The sequence below is a fragment of the Homalodisca vitripennis genome, chromosome 6 (genome assembly GCF_021130785.1).
Source record: "Homalodisca vitripennis isolate AUS2020 chromosome 6, UT_GWSS_2.1, whole genome shotgun sequence".
Taxonomy (NCBI): domain Eukaryota; kingdom Metazoa; phylum Arthropoda; class Insecta; order Hemiptera; family Cicadellidae; genus Homalodisca; species Homalodisca vitripennis.
This window is the reverse complement of record NC_060212.1, coordinates 136,956,356-136,975,453: the sequence shown is the minus strand read 5'-3', so window position 1 is coordinate 136,975,453 and position 19,098 is coordinate 136,956,356. Positions and strand designations below refer to the sequence as shown.

At 31.5% G+C, this 19,098-nt stretch overlaps 1 protein-coding gene across 1 annotated transcript in view; it reads left to right on the top strand.

Moving 5' to 3' along the window:
• Window positions 1-18,111, top strand: part of LOC124364948 (neuroligin-1-like) — a 31,465-nt gene extending 13,354 nt beyond the window's left edge. Inside the window, exons 3-9 of the mRNA XM_046820796.1 lie at window positions 1,657-1,815; window positions 3,746-3,934; window positions 6,096-6,772; window positions 7,469-7,620; window positions 8,073-8,170; window positions 14,139-14,285; window positions 16,727-18,111. Of these exons, the coding sequence (XP_046676752.1) occupies window positions 1,657-1,815; window positions 3,746-3,934; window positions 6,096-6,772; window positions 7,469-7,620; window positions 8,073-8,170; window positions 14,139-14,285; window positions 16,727-17,430 (2,126 nt within the window). The 3' untranslated portion in view covers window positions 17,431-18,111. The remainder of the gene's footprint in view (window positions 1-1,656; window positions 1,816-3,745; window positions 3,935-6,095; window positions 6,773-7,468; window positions 7,621-8,072; window positions 8,171-14,138; window positions 14,286-16,726) is intronic.
• Window positions 18,112-19,098: the final 987 nt, after the last annotated feature.

Here is a 19,098-nt window from a genome sequence, read left to right as displayed (position 1 = left end):
TACAAATGTAATTTCATACAAAATTTAAAGCCTACCAATGAATCCATTCTTGAGATACCTTTTACACGATACATTCACTTATACTCAACTTTACTGTGTATGTCTTCGAGTTTTGTTTTCTCTTTTCGTCCCGACCACACTGATATAACTAAAAAAATATCCGGGTTGCCAAATTAAAATATATCAAGCTAATAAGTATGGTATCTACAGAATGACATTAATGTTTTAACCCTTTCAAACCCCCTTCAATTTAGACAGGCCGTAAACCACCGAGGCTAACGATTGTTAAGATAAATTACTCTTTCGATTTTGCATAAAACTAGGTTTTTGTAATTATAGTTAGCAAATAGGATCTCAGCCCATATACCATCATGATAAGATATAGTGTCCTGATTTCAGAACGATAGTTAGTCATAATTTAGATTTTTTTTATTTTTTGGCCTATAACGAAATTTTAAGAGAGTGAAATCACATCTTGGTCAAGTTACGTAACCTATTAAAAATTAAAAATGCTCTATGATGAGAAATGTAATTGTCTGTTACATCTAAATTTAATATACAGATCATTCAGAAAACCCACCTGAGCTAGGTAATTTATTAAAATACATTTTAAAACACCATAACATTCTACAGGTATGTGTGATTAAAAACGTACAGACATATCGGTAAAACACCAGACCATTGTAGTTTTGTGTTATATTTACAGGTTCATAACTCGTAAAAAAGTTGCTTTTGAAGAAAGGTTTATATATAATACAGGAAACAGTAAAAGGTGTACTTAAAATTAGGATAGAAATCAAGTCCCCATAATTTTGCTTTATGTAATAATACAGGCTTCTGACATACAGTTTCCTAACAATAAGCACCATCAAGGCTACATTCTGGTAGTTCAGTTGATGTTCATCTATATCTATATTCACAATACGTTAATAGGCTAAAAGTGCCAGTTTACATTCTTTGTACATAAAATGGGTTAGAGGCTAATTTACTATAAAAAATACTTCTTATTATCGTTATGTTATTTTTTGTTATATTGTGTTTTGTTTTAATCTTTTTTTCTCTATGAAATAATCTTTTCTTGCAAGTGTCCACAGATAGCGATTTTTTTCTAAGTTGACTAGACTCTTGTTTTTTTAAGTGAACTTTGTTTTTAGTAGTTTTTTAGGTTAGAGTTGGCACACATACTTGTAATTGTGGTCAGCTAATATTCCTTTTTGTTAATTTTTCTCATTATACTGTACTGTATGTTGTGAATTTAAAGGAAATAAATTTCATTTTTATTTCATTATTTCAGTTTTGGAACGCGTTCAGATGAATTGTATTTATACATTTATCGTTCGATAAAAGCTTTCAAAAGTCTGTATTTGTACCAATGTCAAAAAAAGTAAGTGTGTCTACTGGAATACAACGTGATGCGGTAAAAGACATTATAGTTGTGTTTAACTTTGGATATTGTAATCTCTTCAGATGTACCATATACAATTTACTAACGTAATTGCATGTCACGTTAGCTTAATATATTTAGAGAGATAGCGCCTTCATCAAATTAATAATACATCATAACTACATAACTGTTCTGATAATTTTTTGACGCTTATACTTAGTTTGTCACGTTTACTAGTTGTAAGGTAATAACCGTGTAATTTTGGTTAATAGGGGTTGTGAGTGATCATCATCAAGGGCCTCTACCGGCTCTTCTATACGTTCACGGGGAAAGCTACGAGTGGAATTCTGGGAACCCTTACGATGGAAGTGTCCTAGCCAGCTATGGCCACATAATCGTCGTAACTATCAACTATCGTTTAGGAATATTAGGTGAGTGATGCTAATATTTTTAGTATAATGTACATAACATTTTCACAAGTAATAATTTAGAAATTTAATTTTAACTGAAGTATATTAGTAATAGTAAATTTAAATTGAAACTACTATGAGTTGTGTGATATTATGAAATACACTTTTAATAATCCCCCCGTAAAATTAAGATTGTTTATACAATTTACATAAATGATTTATAAATTAGTTGAAGTATACTCCAGGATTAGGAGCTAAGTGTAAACCATCTTGAGTTTTATTTCATAGGAACAATTTTAATATGCAAACACTTGCATGGCCTTATGTTTATCGCAAATGTATGTCAGATGTACGAAGTTAAACACATGACCAATACTTTATAATGTTTCCCAGAAGTAATGTTTCCTTTCATAACTTTGAGCTTTTACAAATTAAAAAGCAAAGAATTTCATATTTGTTCATAAAAATTTATTCTAATTAATAAAATCTGAAACAAATATGGTTATGTATTAATTCTATTCTCAAAGTAAAATTCTTTTCATAACGTTAATTTAAAAATAAAGCAGTTACATGATTTTAAGTTTAATATTGTTATTACGATGGTCTAAAACCATATTATGACAACCAGTAAAAATTACTCTTCGGAAAGTTCGATGAAAATATAATGGATTACCTATAGTTTAATCACGTAGCACACGTAACAATATGTCTTTTTGTTACTAGTGTGTAGGCAGCAGTGTTTGTATTGAAACTGACGCTACGTGCAAAGACATTATTTTTATATTTATAATTTATTTATGTTTTAAAATTTCAATAATAGTTTTTATTTTTTTATGCATGGATTATGGTTAAAAACATACTGAATGAGCTGGTTACGGTTAAAGAATATACTGAAGTATATTTTTCAGTATGGATAAAATTATACTGGACACTAGATTTTTACAGCAGTAACAATATTATAGTTTATATCCATGATAGATCACTGACATGTCTAATAGAGCAATAATAGGAGGAGACGTCGTACTAGATGTCCTGATAAGGACGGAACATCCAATTAGTAGATGCTGGAAGTAATTGTAGCAATATATTTCTTAATGGAATAAAAGTCAGATTGATGATAAAACTAAAGCTTTATAAGTCTTAAGATAGAGCTTAATTAACAGTGACAAAGCTAAATGATAAAAAAGAAACTTAAATTTTATTTGCGAGGATTAATCAATTATCTTTATTCATTACATAATGTTGCTATGTTTAATTGTTTTTATCTTTACGTATTAATAAAAATTGACTTATAAAAACGCCGATGGTTATGAGTTTATCTTTGGTATTTTTATTAAAATGGAAAAAGTGTTCATAGGCTGCATTCATAATTTATACATAAACACCTAATGTCATCAAAATAAACTGTTCAACTTTGCTACCTCTGAAAAGTTGACGGGGCATATGTTTGAATAATCATATTTACACTCATTACGCTAAACATTCATTTACGCATATTTACCTTTTCAAAATAATTCAACTGTTCAATTCTGGGTAAAAAGCAACTAGAAAACAAGAAGTAGTGAAGCCAATTTTACTGTGGCCTTCCAATGAAAATGCGGATTAATTCATAACTAATTAATAATATTTTTACAGGTTCAGAAAACCATTCATGTAATTTTATAAAATTTTAAAAATATTATAGTTACATGTATTTTTTTTATACAAGTATAATTGGTCTGATGACGTCATAATAGCATAACGGAATAATACTATTACAAAATTACACAATCTTGTAAATATAGTTTTTTTTACAAAATAAATAGCTGCAGTATATAAAATACCTAATTGATATATGTAAACAATATTGTTAAATTTTTTTCCTACAAACCTAACTGTCATATCCATTAATTTAGTTAGTTAGTTGGTAAAAATATAGATAATATAGTTCTAATCAATGGCTTTCTTTTAGGATTTTTGAAGACTGGTGCCAGGGGGAGTGCCCAGGGAAACTTTGGCTTGATGGACCTAGTGGCAGGCCTACACTGGTTGAGGGAAAATCTCCCGTCGTTCGGTGGAGATCCAGAAAGTATCACTGTTATGGGACATGGAACAGGAGCTGCACTGGCTAACTATATTGCCGTCTCACCTGTAGCCAAAGGTTTGCATGTTTTTAGTTTTAATTATGTGAACTCGAACAAAGGTACGTTATAAGTCGTTAGAGGTTACTTTGGTCATGATGATAATGAGCAATTAGTTGCGGTGAACGCTTGATATGAAATATCATGTGATACACAGACAATTTAAAAATTCAACTACACTTTAAAAAATTATTTCTTGGGACATAAGAAACATACAATATTTTACTTGTTTTATAGTAATATGTTTGGTAACTGTCTGTTTGTGTTTTTTTAAACATAATTCATAACTTCGAAACAGCTTTAAAGAATTCAATAAAACTTTACTAATTCTAATTCATTGATTAATACACTATTGAGGAAGAATAGTGTAAAACCTTTTCAGCTGAAATTACTGCTATATGAAAATTACAACCCGTTAAAACGATGAACTTAACAGACAACACCATTAAATATTGTTCTGTGTAGCGCTCTATTACTAATCCTTAACCAATTAACTTTTTCAAATCACGGAAAAAAGTAATAATTTTTTAATAATAAATCACAATATATGTTTTACTATATATCTTTGTAAAAACATATATTATGATTTATTATAAAACAATATTTATTATTATTATAATACATGTATATATCATTTCTTAAGAGCCGGCTGAACGTCTTGTTCAAATATTATTAAAGTGCATCGAAAAACTTTTCGTTTTTAGATTTTTTCTACTTTCATTATAAAATTTCTCTTCATTTATATTTTATTGCTACAGTTATAAAAATGAAAATCATAATATTGATAAAATACCTCAAAACCATAATCATGTGACTTAGCCATAACATGTATAAATAAAATGAGAAACTTTCTATAGTCCTACCACTATAAATGTGGACACAGATGAGTTTAAGAATAGATATTGTTTTAATATTAAGGGGTAAAAGTCTAGTTCATTTTACTAATTGTGGCTTATTAAAAAAATATCACTATCGATCTATGTGATCAACTAAAACATACTGTACAGCATTTGTCAGAAGATTAATATTACAAGTTGTATAATTGGTTTAAAATTCTTGAATATGGCATGAAGCAATAACTTTTAATTTTTGGGGAGAAGATAATCCCTCTTAAACAAAGTTTTTTGATAATATCAGTGTTATAAACTTAAAGGAGTTATTTTTTCATTACAAACTCTACATTGCAGCCTCTTCGCTACGAAACATCAAAACACAGAGTGATAAAGTCGGTATACAACCTTGAAACATCAAGTTCCCATCAGAAGGTGTTAAAGTAACGACTACCACTCACATAACAGTATGTAATACTATAAAATAGACAAAATACCCTGTCAGCTTTCCATTGCAGTTTTCCGGAGCCTGCTTTTCTTAACATATTTCTAGGATAAAGCGCTATCCACATACGTTATGTAATTTACAACTAGTAACTTGTAATATAAATAATTAACGAAAAATTTAAATATTATTTTGGTTTTGAGCTTTGGGGTCGTGTATATGGTATAAATTCATACTTAGGCCTCAAAAAGAGCAATTATTAGGAAACCGCGTTTTTCTTGCTGTAAGTTTCTTTTCAAACCAGTTAGGTACTTAATAAATGTCTAGGCTTATTCGGCCAGAAATAAATCATTGCTAAAAACTTCTTAGTAGAAGCTTAGAACTCAAATATATTTATTATTATATTATATTATATTAATTCTGCATAATAGTAGAAATAACATAACCTTTGGCTAAAATTAATTATTTATGACACTAAATATTCATAAAACCACTTGTCGATAGGGTTAAAAATAACTTTTGGAAAGATAATTTAAAAAGTTTTTTAAGCGGTATCAGGCGTCGGAGACTTTTTACCAAGATCTGAAGTATGAATAAATTATTACAACATTTAATTTGTTAAATGTTTAATTGATTTTAATGTAAGTATGAGCTTAGATATGAAGGATAAATAGTCATATTTAACCTTAAGGCTACTATGCAGTATCCTCCTATTTAGCGTGCTGTACAGTTCGCCGGCATTACTGACTTTTGTGTATTATTCCATAAATTTTTAACACATTTCATTCATTATTTCAGTTACGGAAAAATACAAAAATTTTATAAAACTTTATATTATCTAATAAAACAATGTTGAAGGCTCTATGCTGTTTAAAGTTTCATTTATTATGCCACGTCTCGTTGCAGAGTTGCTGCACAGGGTGGTACTACTGAGTGGGTCGGGGATGAGCCCATGGGCTCTCCAGCGAGAGCCGTTGGCAATCAAGCGGAAGGTTGCCGAGCAGACGGGCTGTCACGGGGACCTGGTGGAGGACGACCTAGCACCGTGTCTGCGGGGCAAGTCTCTCCCAGAGCTGCTGCAAGTGCAGGTGGACCAGCCAAGGTTTCTACCAGGGTTCGCACCCTTCGTGGACGGCGCGGTCCTTGTGAGTGGGGCAGGGGGGAGTGCGGCACTCTCGGACCTGAGTCTAGACAAGCGGGGGCCAGGATACGAACTGGCGGACTTCCCCGACAGGGAGCTACTGTTCGGGCTCACCACCACCGAGTCATACTTGGACCTCAGTGCGCAGGACTTGGAGTTCGGTTTCAACGAGACGCGCCGGGATCGGATTCTAAGAACGTATGTGAGAAACGCTTACTTTTTTCATTTGAATGAGATCTTTTCTACGCTAAAAAACGAATATACGGACTGGGAGAGACCTGTGCAGAACCCTCTGAATGTGAGGGACGCTACTTTGGAAGTGCTGAGTGATGGACACACTGTAGCCCCTCTCATTAGGGTCGGCTATTTGCACACAGTTCGTGGCGGTAAGACCTTCTTTCTGCACTTCTGCCACCAGTCCACCGAGCGAGACTTCCCCCAGGTGATGTACTTCAAATACTTACTTTATTAATCAGTAATCTTTAAATTCTTGATTATGTAGTTCCACTATTGATATATATTTATTTTTCAGCTCTTTTCTTTGAAACAGCGTTGTTTTTACTTATTTTCACTTGAAAAATCCGTAGTATATTACCTAACTACAAAATACTATTCTATTTGTAGTTAAGGATTAAACTGCTAAAAATGAATTACACTTTTCTATAATCGTTAGTGGAATAATTTTTGAGATGTCCACTGATAATTAATGTAATAACTACTCATTTTAGTTATAAAAATAAAATTTGTTGGTCTAGTTGAAGGTCAGGAAGATATCAAGAATCAGAATTCGTTGTAAATCTACATAAGAATGCATTATGTAAAGGCTATAGTAGCTAATTAATGTGTAATAAAACTAGTAAACTCTATAATGAATATCATAATTTACAATCATATAAAGCCAAATTAAAGGCTTTCCGTATAATGCTCAAAGTAACTAAGTGGGTTTTTGAGTGACACCAAAACAATAGCCGGCGATGTAGGAGGATTAGAGGATATTAAGTTTTTGGACAGAGAGAAGACAGGCAAAAATATATTGGCTGATATATTTTTCGCCACTAAACCTATTCTGCTTAGCACATCTAGTGTTAAAAGTTATATTTGGGGAAATTGTAATATATTGTTCCGTGTGTTGTAACAGAGAGCAGGAAGCGTGCGGGGGGAGGATGTGCCTTACGTTCTAGGCCTGCCTCTTGTGGGGGGAGAACCATTCTTCCCTCACAACTATTCCAGTCAAGACAGCGCCGTTTCCAAGAAGCTCATACATTATCTTTCCAATTTTGTTAGGAGAGGGTGAGTAGAAACTTTAATTTCAACTTTTTTATATATAAATACAGTTACAATATTAATAAATAAATGTGCTAATATTTCCTTATGTTTGTCGTAATATAAGTTTTAAAATGTTTTATGAAATGCATACAAAACTATCCTCTTTAATAGTTATAGGATTCCATAATACAAAAATATCTAGAAAACATAGGCTATAAAATGTTTGTTATGGTGAAATATATTGCAATTCTTAGTAAATATGTTAAGAACTAAGTTAATCATAAACTAATCTCCAAATAAGTACTGTTTATTTTATTTCTATAAGACTTGTTTCCACGCTGCTATTTAAATATGCAAAACAAAACAACTAATGTAGTAATGTACAAGTAAATTTTAATAAACTATTATATCTGGAAACAACCAATACATCAATTAAATATTGCTGTAATATAAAAATTGTACTGTTATATTTTCAGCGATCCCAATGGTGCCGAGGGTAACAACAAACATTTAGATGAAGAAACCCCTTTCTGGGACACGTACGACTCAATCAATCAACTGTATTTAGAGTTAGGTAAGTTTTTATACCAAAGGGTTTTGTCGAATTTGGCTATATTAAGGTATTTTTACGTGCAGTTTCTTAATCACTTTCATGATTATTTAATTACCATCGTAAATAAGTTTTTATGGATTATACTGATCTCGCGCTTTAAAATGATGTTTGTGATCCATTTAAAAATATAAAAAATAACGAAACTGTACCATGTATTATACTACCATAACCAAATATAACCCATCGCATGTAACTTGTAATACCCGTATCTTATAACTAACATACACAGGAAAATGTATTGATTTTCACACAAAAATCTAAAACTTACATTGTACCGATTGTGTTTAACATGGTCTTGGAGATATCTGAGGTCGTAGCAATAAATAGTGATATTTCGAACACCTCTTTGAAATAAATATAAAAATATGACTTTACCACGTTTCTGCCGAAATGTATGGAGTGATAATAAACTAAAATTCTTTCTGGCGGAGAGCCTAGTGGATCTAATGTTCTTTGGAATTTTGCCTACGAACCGAATTATGACATGAAACTTTAAAATTAACTTCCCACTTGTGACTTATTATCCACTCACACGCGTGTCAGCATCTTTGTTCGACATTGCAGAAGTAGTCGCAAAACGGAAGTTAGAATCAAAGTAGTAGAAGAGTATTCTAGTAGAACTCAATATTGAACTGGAGTAGCCTATTCGGCATACACAAAATCGTGGCCGGATTAGTATTTTATCTAAACAACTTATAATCACAATATGGTTTCGTCAAGACAACACACAAGTTATATTAATATGTGAAATATACAACATCAAAACAGTTAATTTAATTAACTATTTAAGAATTTACATCTAATACATTTAAGAGAGGTCATGCATGAAAAGGATAATTAATAATACGATAAATTTAAAGTTTACTTACAAACAAAGCTCGCAAGATGGTAACTGTAGAACGGGTACAAAGTTCAAGATAGAATAGAGTACTTCGCGAGCTAATTAGGTTATTATTCCGCCAAGAATTTAGTTCCAAAGAAAGAATGAAATACAAATTAATACTATCTAATAACGTGTAACTGGGTTTCGAAATGATTACATTTAATACTACCAAATGACGGTAAAACATAACCTCTAATATCTGAATGCTTTTTAATGTCAACAACCCTACACGAAAGGAAAATCGACTATCGTACAGACCAAACGCAATGCGGATGTCATCTAACTGACTCGTAGATACAACTACCTGCCAATATATGTTTCCTTCAACATCGACTGACAAATTAAATTACATTAAAAACATAAAACCAATATTTAATACATTTTATTGTTTTGTGAGGCCTTTCGATATCCAAGATATCTTCTTCAGACACATCAAAAAAATTTTTTTTTCTTTTTTTTGTGATGTGTCGGAAGAAGATATCTTGGATATCGAAAGGCCTCACAAAACAATAAAATGTATTACATATTGGTTTTATGTTTTTAATGTAATTTAACAGTGACCAATATAAGCTCCATCTACAGCATATCGACTGACAAGTTTTTATAATTTGTAATATTGAAACATTCGACAAGTAATGTTGTCTGTATAATATATTTTACGTACCTAATGATTTAGAAGCCTTGCATTTAAAATCTAATAATAAATAAAGCATTTAAACGGCGTAATTTTATTCGTAACGTAACATGTAAAAAGCATAGTTTTTTTTGTGCACAGTGATGTCGAATGCGTAATTATTGAAGGAACACGTGCATAGCCCAATAAAAGCATAAAACTATAACAAACTATACGCCGCAAGGAATTGCAGCGTATTGAAATGACACACAATACACGTAGTATTTTGTTCATGGTCACGTAATGCTAGTGATATTTTAAATATTTACACGAACATTACTCTGCGAGAAGAATGCTTAATCTGCGGCAGGCTCTACGGACAATAACCCCCTCCCCCCACCACTGAAAATAAAATGAAGTGATTTAAACGAAAAGTGGTGTAACGTAACGTTAAGCCAGTGTTCAAAGATTTAATTCTGTGGCTTGATTTAATCCATCAACGGTGCTTTCAATAAAATGTCGATACCATGAGAAGTTTTAAAGCTATATTACTTTCCAAATTATCAAAGTGTGAGCGGATATATAACAACAACTTAATGTAATTCGGTAGGAATAATTTAACTTAAACATATATTTAGGGGAGTTTCTCCTGAGTTTCTTTCAGCAAGAAATTCAAACATAAAGTTCCCTGTGTGTACAATGCATTAGAAGATTTTCATAAACTACTTTGAAAGAAATATCAAACATAGTCTTTGAAAAGTTCAAAGAACTGCTCTGTAACAGCTTCATTGTATATAAATACGTTAGGTAATAATCTCTCTGATTAACTTATAGGGTAATGGTACACATTTCACGTTACAGGCTAATCGGAGCTCCAATACAATACTTCACGTCTATAGCTCATGACATTATTGGTAGCTAGAAAAACATAAGTTCGTACGGAAAATAGTTGTTTATATCCCCTGGCATACAAAATACAAATGGTTTCGAGCAATTGAGAGAAAGACTTCAACGGTGCTTAGCCAGATTCCATGATGAACATGGACCATTAAAGTTCTCATTCTTGTGTATGTAAAAATAAGTTTCATGCAACATTGAAAGTCTACAGAAGCAATATTTCTCAATATATACTCTCACATGATATATTCACGTTTTACATTAAGTGTTGTTCCAAATCAGGTTTTATATTATAAACGTTTACATACCAAGTCACACTAAAATAAGTGTTGTATGTTTAGGAATATTTGGGCTACAAGTGCTATTAAATCAAATGTTAAAATTTATTCCGAGTGTACTGAGCTTGTTTCAAATTTATTCGTTCTGTTATCACCTCATTGCCATCATAGTAACCCATAAGACCATTACAAAAATATTCTCTAACACTTAGGCAAATACCATGAAGCGATATACACCATCACTGAAATTCTAATGTCCACATAGAGAATAACTACATGCAAACATTTAATTCTATAGGTATTTAGTTTTTGAAATATCGTGCGGAATGGTACGATGAATTATGTAGTAGACAGTAATGAATTTGTTCAATATCTAGAGTAACAAGCTTAGCTAACGCATAGCCAATAAAAGCCTAAAAGTATATATTATCTAATAAAAATTCACACGAATGTTTACAGGCAATTAAGTAATACCCAAGTCCAAAACCAGGTGTTTAATTTACAACTGCCTTTATAGCACAGTTAAAATTAACTATTAAAATATCTACGAGAATAAATACTAATAATTTTGAACCCTGGTATATTTATACGTTAAACAGTCCTAATAAACAAACTAAAGCTTTCCGTTTGTGATGTAAGGTGGTGTCCAAAGCAGAGGGAGTGTTTTTTGTATACTGGTTTTCCTTAAATGTTTAATAACTATTAAGGTTAACTCCAAAAAACTTATTTATTTAATAATAAACTTAAAATAAATCTCAATTAGTTTTCAATGAACATGTATATGCATTTCAATGCACAAAATGTAGGAATTATATTTTAAGTTTTTGGTTTTTAACCACTACTACACAATGAGTAGGATAAGATACATAGAAAACCTTGCCATGTGACATTGACTAGGCCACAGCATTAAATTAGCTCTGCTCCACCGACTATCCCTTGTATCCTGATCCGAGCTATTTCGCCTCCTTCCGTGTCCTCTCCCAGCCAGTCGCTATTCTAGCTTGGCCATTTACCTAGGTCAGTGGTATTAAAGTACATTAATTTATACATTTTAACATTTTTTTATTTAAAAGTAAATACTGAGGAGTGTTTATACTAACTAAACTTTACAGAATATCTTTAAAAGCTGATTTACTATATACTTGATATTTCTTCTCGTCCTTTGTTCATTCCACCACCCCCCCCCCAAATTGGAGTATATAATTTACCTATTATTATCATCCTTCAAATCACGAATGTACCAGTTTAAAAAACCAGGCTAGTAAAATTAGTTCTAAAATGTAATTAGGTTAACAAATTTTACATTTTGTACAACGTGAGATCATAATAATCACAATTAGTGATTTTACGATTTTAAGGCAGCTATCCTAACATATATCAGGAATAATGTTACAGTAATTCTAAGAAAAATAGGCATAAGTTTATTTTGTACACAGTTCCCTCTATTTTTATACTGACTGATTTTTGTCTTAGCTTTTGGTGGATTTTTTAAATATTTGTGAAAAATTTACCTTTAAACCTCCTCTCCTCTTAGCTCAATACCTACAACAGAGACTTTAATTTATTTGCAAAATGCAAAATTTTCCGATCATTGAACAGAAAATATGGACTCTGTAATATAAACAGACGTTTGAATGACAGGAAGACTTCGATATGTTTGTTTCATATAAATGTAAGACTTCAATAAATGCAGTCAATTACTGAGAGAAAGATAAACAATATAGTCGAAATGACATATTAATATTAAAACGTATGTCTCATGTCGAATTGGCGGCATCACTTTATTTACTAACGTTATATCAATCAGTTTTGATTATTCATAACCTTACAGCCATATTCTATTGATTATATTATATGGATTCTATTGCATTACGGTACAAGTACGGATAAACAGAAATGTACTTACCATTTACAACTTATTATATAACTCAATACGTTATAACCTATAGTATGTATGAAATATCAAGTCAGTAGTACGAAGCCACATTTTGAAATTTAAAGCCATTTACAAGTTTATCCATCAAGGATATAATAAATTGAAGAATATAATTAATACAAGCTATTCAATTTTTAACACGTAAACATTACTTTTACAATTATTTCACCAGCCTGGTCAGCAAATATGTCCAAAATGACAAAAAACTTATTAATAATGAGAGAAATATAGGGTATTCAAATATTATATCGCTTTTATTTTAGTTCAGGCGCCAAGCAGAGGCCGCCCGTCTGACCTCTTGACAAGATTTACTTTGTGTGTTATACTATAATTGTGTCCCAGAGCTGAAAAAATATGTTTATATTGTTAAAAAAATTAGTGTGTGGTAAAAAATATACTTACCATACTTCATTAACACCAAACTATGCATTTTTTACCTATCAATAGAATCAATATACAATGTTGAAATAAACTGTTGGGCTACTATATTTTTAGCTACTTAATTGAGAAGTAAACCTTTACAGTTTTCACGACAACAGAGACACAAACTGTACTAAACACAAATTATTGTACGTACTTCACCTATGTGCACGCTAGTAAGGTTTGTGTTGAAAGTCAATTGTAATAGTCAGCAGTTTTAAATATTTTTCTTTGGTAAGTTTAGTTGTGTAACCATTTTTGCTTGAGAAACCATCAGTGTTCACAAACCATCATCTGCACTTTTAGAAAAGTGTGCCAAAGATATTATTACAATTTGACGTTACGTGCATGATTCCATAAGTTTTGAACCTGACACATTTTTTAGTCTATACTTATTACGTTTTCAATTTTAAAAGTTCATCACTATGTTGTATTTTTCATAACTTTTAAAGGATACTGTAAATGACCTTGAGTGTTATATTATAACAACAATGTCAAATCTTAAAATATCATGCCTTTATTTTGAACATTAAATTAATTGTGATGTTTAGTTAGTTTAAAAAATATAATAGAAGCGCATCTTTTTCTCGTTAAATAAAAACGTTTTTGAATACTACAGGTTATATTCAAAATTTATCTGAATGATTATTCACGATATTGGGAATTTTAAGCTTAGTTTAAAAAATATTATAGAAGTGCATCTTTTTCTCGTTAAATTAAAACGTTTTGAATATTACAGATTATATTCAAAATTTATATGAACGATTATTCACGATATTGGGAATTTTAAGCGCATTACATTTAATATTAATAACATATTTAAATGATTTATCTTGCTAGTTATTCAATCAAAAGTAGCAATGTTGGTTTCATCTCGATGAGACAAAAACTCATATTTTCAGGTAGTAAGACCGAGGTGCGGAGCCACTACCGCGGACATAAGATGTCGTTGTGGCTGAATCTTATACCACAGCTGCACCAGCCCGGGCTCGAGGACCTCAGCATGCGTCACCATCACTTCCAAGAAGAGGGCGCCCAATACTATGATGGTAAATTGCTTTCTGCGATAGTCCTGACTAGTTATAAAGTTTGTTGGTTATGTACTTTGTAAATTACTATGCTGTATAAGCATATATTAGTAATAACCTAATTTTCAATTTATTATTTTCCTTAAAGATTAATATTTGATAAATTACACGAAATAGGTTTGAATAGAACAAAACAACGGATTATCTAAGAACCCAATCACTTGTTACGAACGATGTTGCGCACGAACGGACAAACACACGGGAGTATCTCCCTTTTACATTTTGTCCACAAAATCAATATAATTTTTCCTTGACTCAAGAAGAGCCTACGTACTATGTTTTATTTCGTATATTGTGTAAAACCGCAATTATTGCACAACCTGACAAAGAGAATCCAAGTGCACCGTATATGTATAGACTAACAGGCGGATGAACGACATGATCTAGAAGTCTCTGTCGGCTTATTAACTGCGGTATTCTCAGATCCTAACTATGGTTGTTTTCACTAACTGTTCATGTCTTTTGCCTTCTGCCCTACTAAGCCTTTCATAATGCGGCTGATAACTTTATTTTTCGTCTAAACCTAATGCTTTAGACGAAAAAAGTTTACGTAAGTTTTACAAGTTTACGAGAAATTAAATAGCTGCTATAAATAAACAATGATTTAAGAAGATCAGCAAATAAAACAAATAGTATATTTTCACGAATTAATTCACTATAAAATTATTCATGCAATAAAAATATTGCAAATAATACTTGAAATAAAGTTGTAACTATGTAAGGAAAAACAATTATATTCGTTGTATTTTAAAATATTTATAGTGAATGTTTCTTTTTTATTACATTACAATTAATGTTTTCAATAATTATCCTGGTTTTTTCCTAAATGTTTATAGCCACTTACTTCAAAGCTGCTTCATTTATACGTAATAAATGATTAACCGTTAAGTGATAATATCTCTATTATGAAGGGCAAAAGATCTTAATATTCATTGTGAGCAAATATCTTGGAATTTCTTTTTATGCACTGTTGGAATTTAATCGTCATAATACACTTCACTCTATATTGCAAGGATTTTTATAGTATTTTTCCTGGAATCCGCTCTTCAGAGTTGACGTCAGCACTGTTGAAACACATTTGCTTTTAGCACATTAGGAGTCTGAATCTTATGCGTATTGGCTCAGTAAAATATTGATGTTAATTGTTAATTACGAAATAAATTCTTAAAGGTTTATTTAAATAAAATAAGCCTTTTCTACGTTATTCTTCCAAAGCACAATCAAATGAGTTTCGTTTCATCGAAGGCCTAAAATGAAAGTAAATACTTATTTTATATAGAAATTATTATATTTGTGTTATGTACATTTTGAATAATAAAAATCAAAGAATAATATTGAAAAATGTATATATTTTATATTTTAATTTTAGAATAAGTAATACTTTTATCGAATTACTTTATCGCACTACATACTTGTACTTAGTTAGTTAGTAATCATTGAAGATATTAAGCAACTGATGCTTGTTTAATTTATTGGTGTCTTACACTTTAACACAATTTTTCAATACAAATGTAAATAACCAATGTATAACAAAAGTATTAATTCTATAAACATGAAAAATTTTATAAATGAAGTAAAACGTACTATATATTTATTATTAATGTTTTACTTTTTAGAAATATTCATAGTCCATTTAAAATATTGAACCTAACTCATAGGAAAATTCAGTAAAAACTACCTCTCAATAATATAATTTAGTTTTAGAGTATAACTTTATATAATATTAGATTAATAACAGTTGAATACTTGAACATTTAAAACTATTTAGAATATTTTTAGTGGTAAATTTCTTTATGGATTTTGATAGTTTCAATTATAAATAATAAATTCTTGCGAGTTCAGTCTTGAATTAATTGTCATCAAAACACTTTTAAATTTAAAATTATGATTGTTGAATTAAAGGACTTACCATTTCAGGAAGGGTATTGTTTTAAATTTGTATGTACTCAAAGTTAGCAAAATTGTAATCTCTTTACTGTCGAACTCATTTGACAAAGACTCATATGTATATATACAATAATAAACCACTAAGAAACAAACAACTTGACAATAATCCAAAACTTTTCATTGTAAATAATATCGGAATATTTAGGTCAACTTTGATTTTGTCAGTGAATAAATAACCATCTCATGCAGCTTCGACATTAAACCGAAATAAATGGGGAGTAAACATTATTATTTGAATAAAGCCATTACATTGTAACATGCATTGCTATTAAAACCACCATATTCAAAATAGAAATAATGCTAAAAGATAAAAGTGATTCAAGTAATTGGCTGCAATAATTTTTTTTTTTTCATTTGGTGAACACAAATTTTTCACAATATTAGTGACAGATATTAAATTTGAAATACAGTAAGATAATATATTACTCTGAATACTAAATGTAATTAAATTTCAGGATCTGTTAGACCCCAGTCTCTTCAGAGGCCAAGCATTCCGACGACCACGACAACGACAAGCACGACCCCACCACCACAGGTAACCACGCGCACCCCGGCGACCACCCGTCGGACTGATGTGACCACCACGGAGTGTCCGCCCAACGCCACTTCCACCACCCTCGAGTCGCGGCCCAACAGCAACAACCTGCTCCGGAAACTGGCGTCCAACCATTACCAGAGCTACACTACGGCACTCACTGTGACCATCGCTGTTGGTTGTTTCCTGCTCCTGCTCAACGTCCTTATCTTCGCGGGCATCTACCACCAGCGAGACAGGTCCTCTGGCGAGAAGAAGAAAAAGAAGAAGGAAGAGCTGGCCGAGGTGAACAGTTGTTCCAGCAGCTCGGGGGACGCAGAGGCAAAGCAAGCTCTGGTGGAGTCGATGTCCAGTCACCACATGACTTCTTCCAGTACCATGGTTGACCTCCCTCTGCAAGAGTTCAAGTCGTCTCCTCCGTCCGGGGCGAGACGTGGCTCCAATTGTCCTCCCATATACTGTGATCCTCCGGAGGTGACGAGTCCCTCCATTCCAGAACCGCCCCCACCCCCGAAAGCTCAACCTCCTCAGTGCAATCAGTCCGGCATCTTGAGACAACAAGGCTGCCCACAGACTCCTAGTACAATGAAGAAACGTGTTCAAATACAGGAGATTTCCGTGTGACGCTCACGCGAGTGTATAAGCCATGGGACTATTATTTATGAAATGTTTCTAATTTTTAACTACTGTTTGTTAACAATGAGGTATTTTATTCGTGTTATCATGCAAATTATGCTTCGACGATTTCTAGACATAACTCAGTGCATAGGAATTGAATTATACTAAATCTAGGCATATCGTAAGGAAATCAAACGGAGGCTTCAGGTTTATACAGTAGAGGTTTAGGTGAATTTCGTCAGGTCTGGGATAGAAGGAGAAAACGAGTGAGGCACGACAATGTTATTGTATTTACCTTCACATGTTATTGTTGGTAATCCAATATGTAAATACTTGTAAATTTTTACCATTTTAATTTTAAAAGCTAAGTTGTATCGTGCCTCACGCGTTTTAACATAAAAAATTGTTTACGGACTATTGTTTAAATATTTACAAAGGGTATATTTCAAAGTTAATTTATTGTAATGAAACTAAATAAAACGACTGTAAGTATTATTCATGTTGAAAATATGTCAAAATTGTTGCTGTTACTGTGATCACTTTCAGTTGCCCTCAATTTTACGTTTTAATACGGGAATGTGTTCAAACGACGCAGCATTCCGCTGCCCCTCCATTTCGATGTCTCGGTTATTATCGTTCACACAATATTAATAAATCGTATATTTATGAATGTTGCTTTTTATTTACAATACCATTTTCTTATCAGATGCGTTTTATAAATATTTTGTTCCTGTACATGTCTTATTAAAAGTTTTTATATTTTTATATAATCTATGTACAGCTTTATGTGTTGGTGAATTTCTGATGTTTTGAACCGGACAGCAGACAATTCTATGAGTTTGGATTTTCTAGTTACTAACATTAAAACTTACGATGGCACACAATTAGCGCACCTTGTTGTCCATAAACAAAAAACTTCATAGGCGCTTTCTTATATAAATGTATTTGTGAAGACTAGTAATATTGATATAATATATTGAAAAGAAGTCAAAAAAGTTTAAATGTGTATTTTAAATAGCCAAAAAGTCAAAAATTAAATGAAATACTTGTAACAAATTTTAAATTTTGTTAAAACTGCATAGGAAGTATTGTTTCATAGCAAGTTATAATAAAATTTTAAATCGTTATATTAATACTACCACGAAAAGAAACCTATGTCTGTTTTTTCTCTCAGGAATCCATTTTATAACATCTATTTCACGTTATAATTACAATAATACAAAATTTAACTTACTATACATGTTATCTCTCTTTTCTTATTATGATTACAGTCCATTATTTGAATGATATTGAATTAAGTGTCAAGAGCGTCAATAAAAATTATATAACATATTTCTACTTTAAACATAGCGGCTGATTGATTTTAGTAGGATTAGATACTATGCATTTTTGTAGAACAGGGAGGACACACAAAATATCCAATAATATATCTGTTCATTGGCATCTCTCACCAAATGTAGGCCTATTTTAATAATGCTATCAACTCTAAATTTTTGTTCTAATGGGACAAAAATCTATTTAATATTAGGCATTTCTCATCTGATAGCTTTCAGTAGGGTCAGCAACTCCCACTTTTTTGTAGAGGGAGGGCACACAAAAAATACCCAATAGTATATTTCTTACTTGGCCTTTCTCATTTGATTACTGTGAGTACGGTTAGCGACCCCCCAGTTT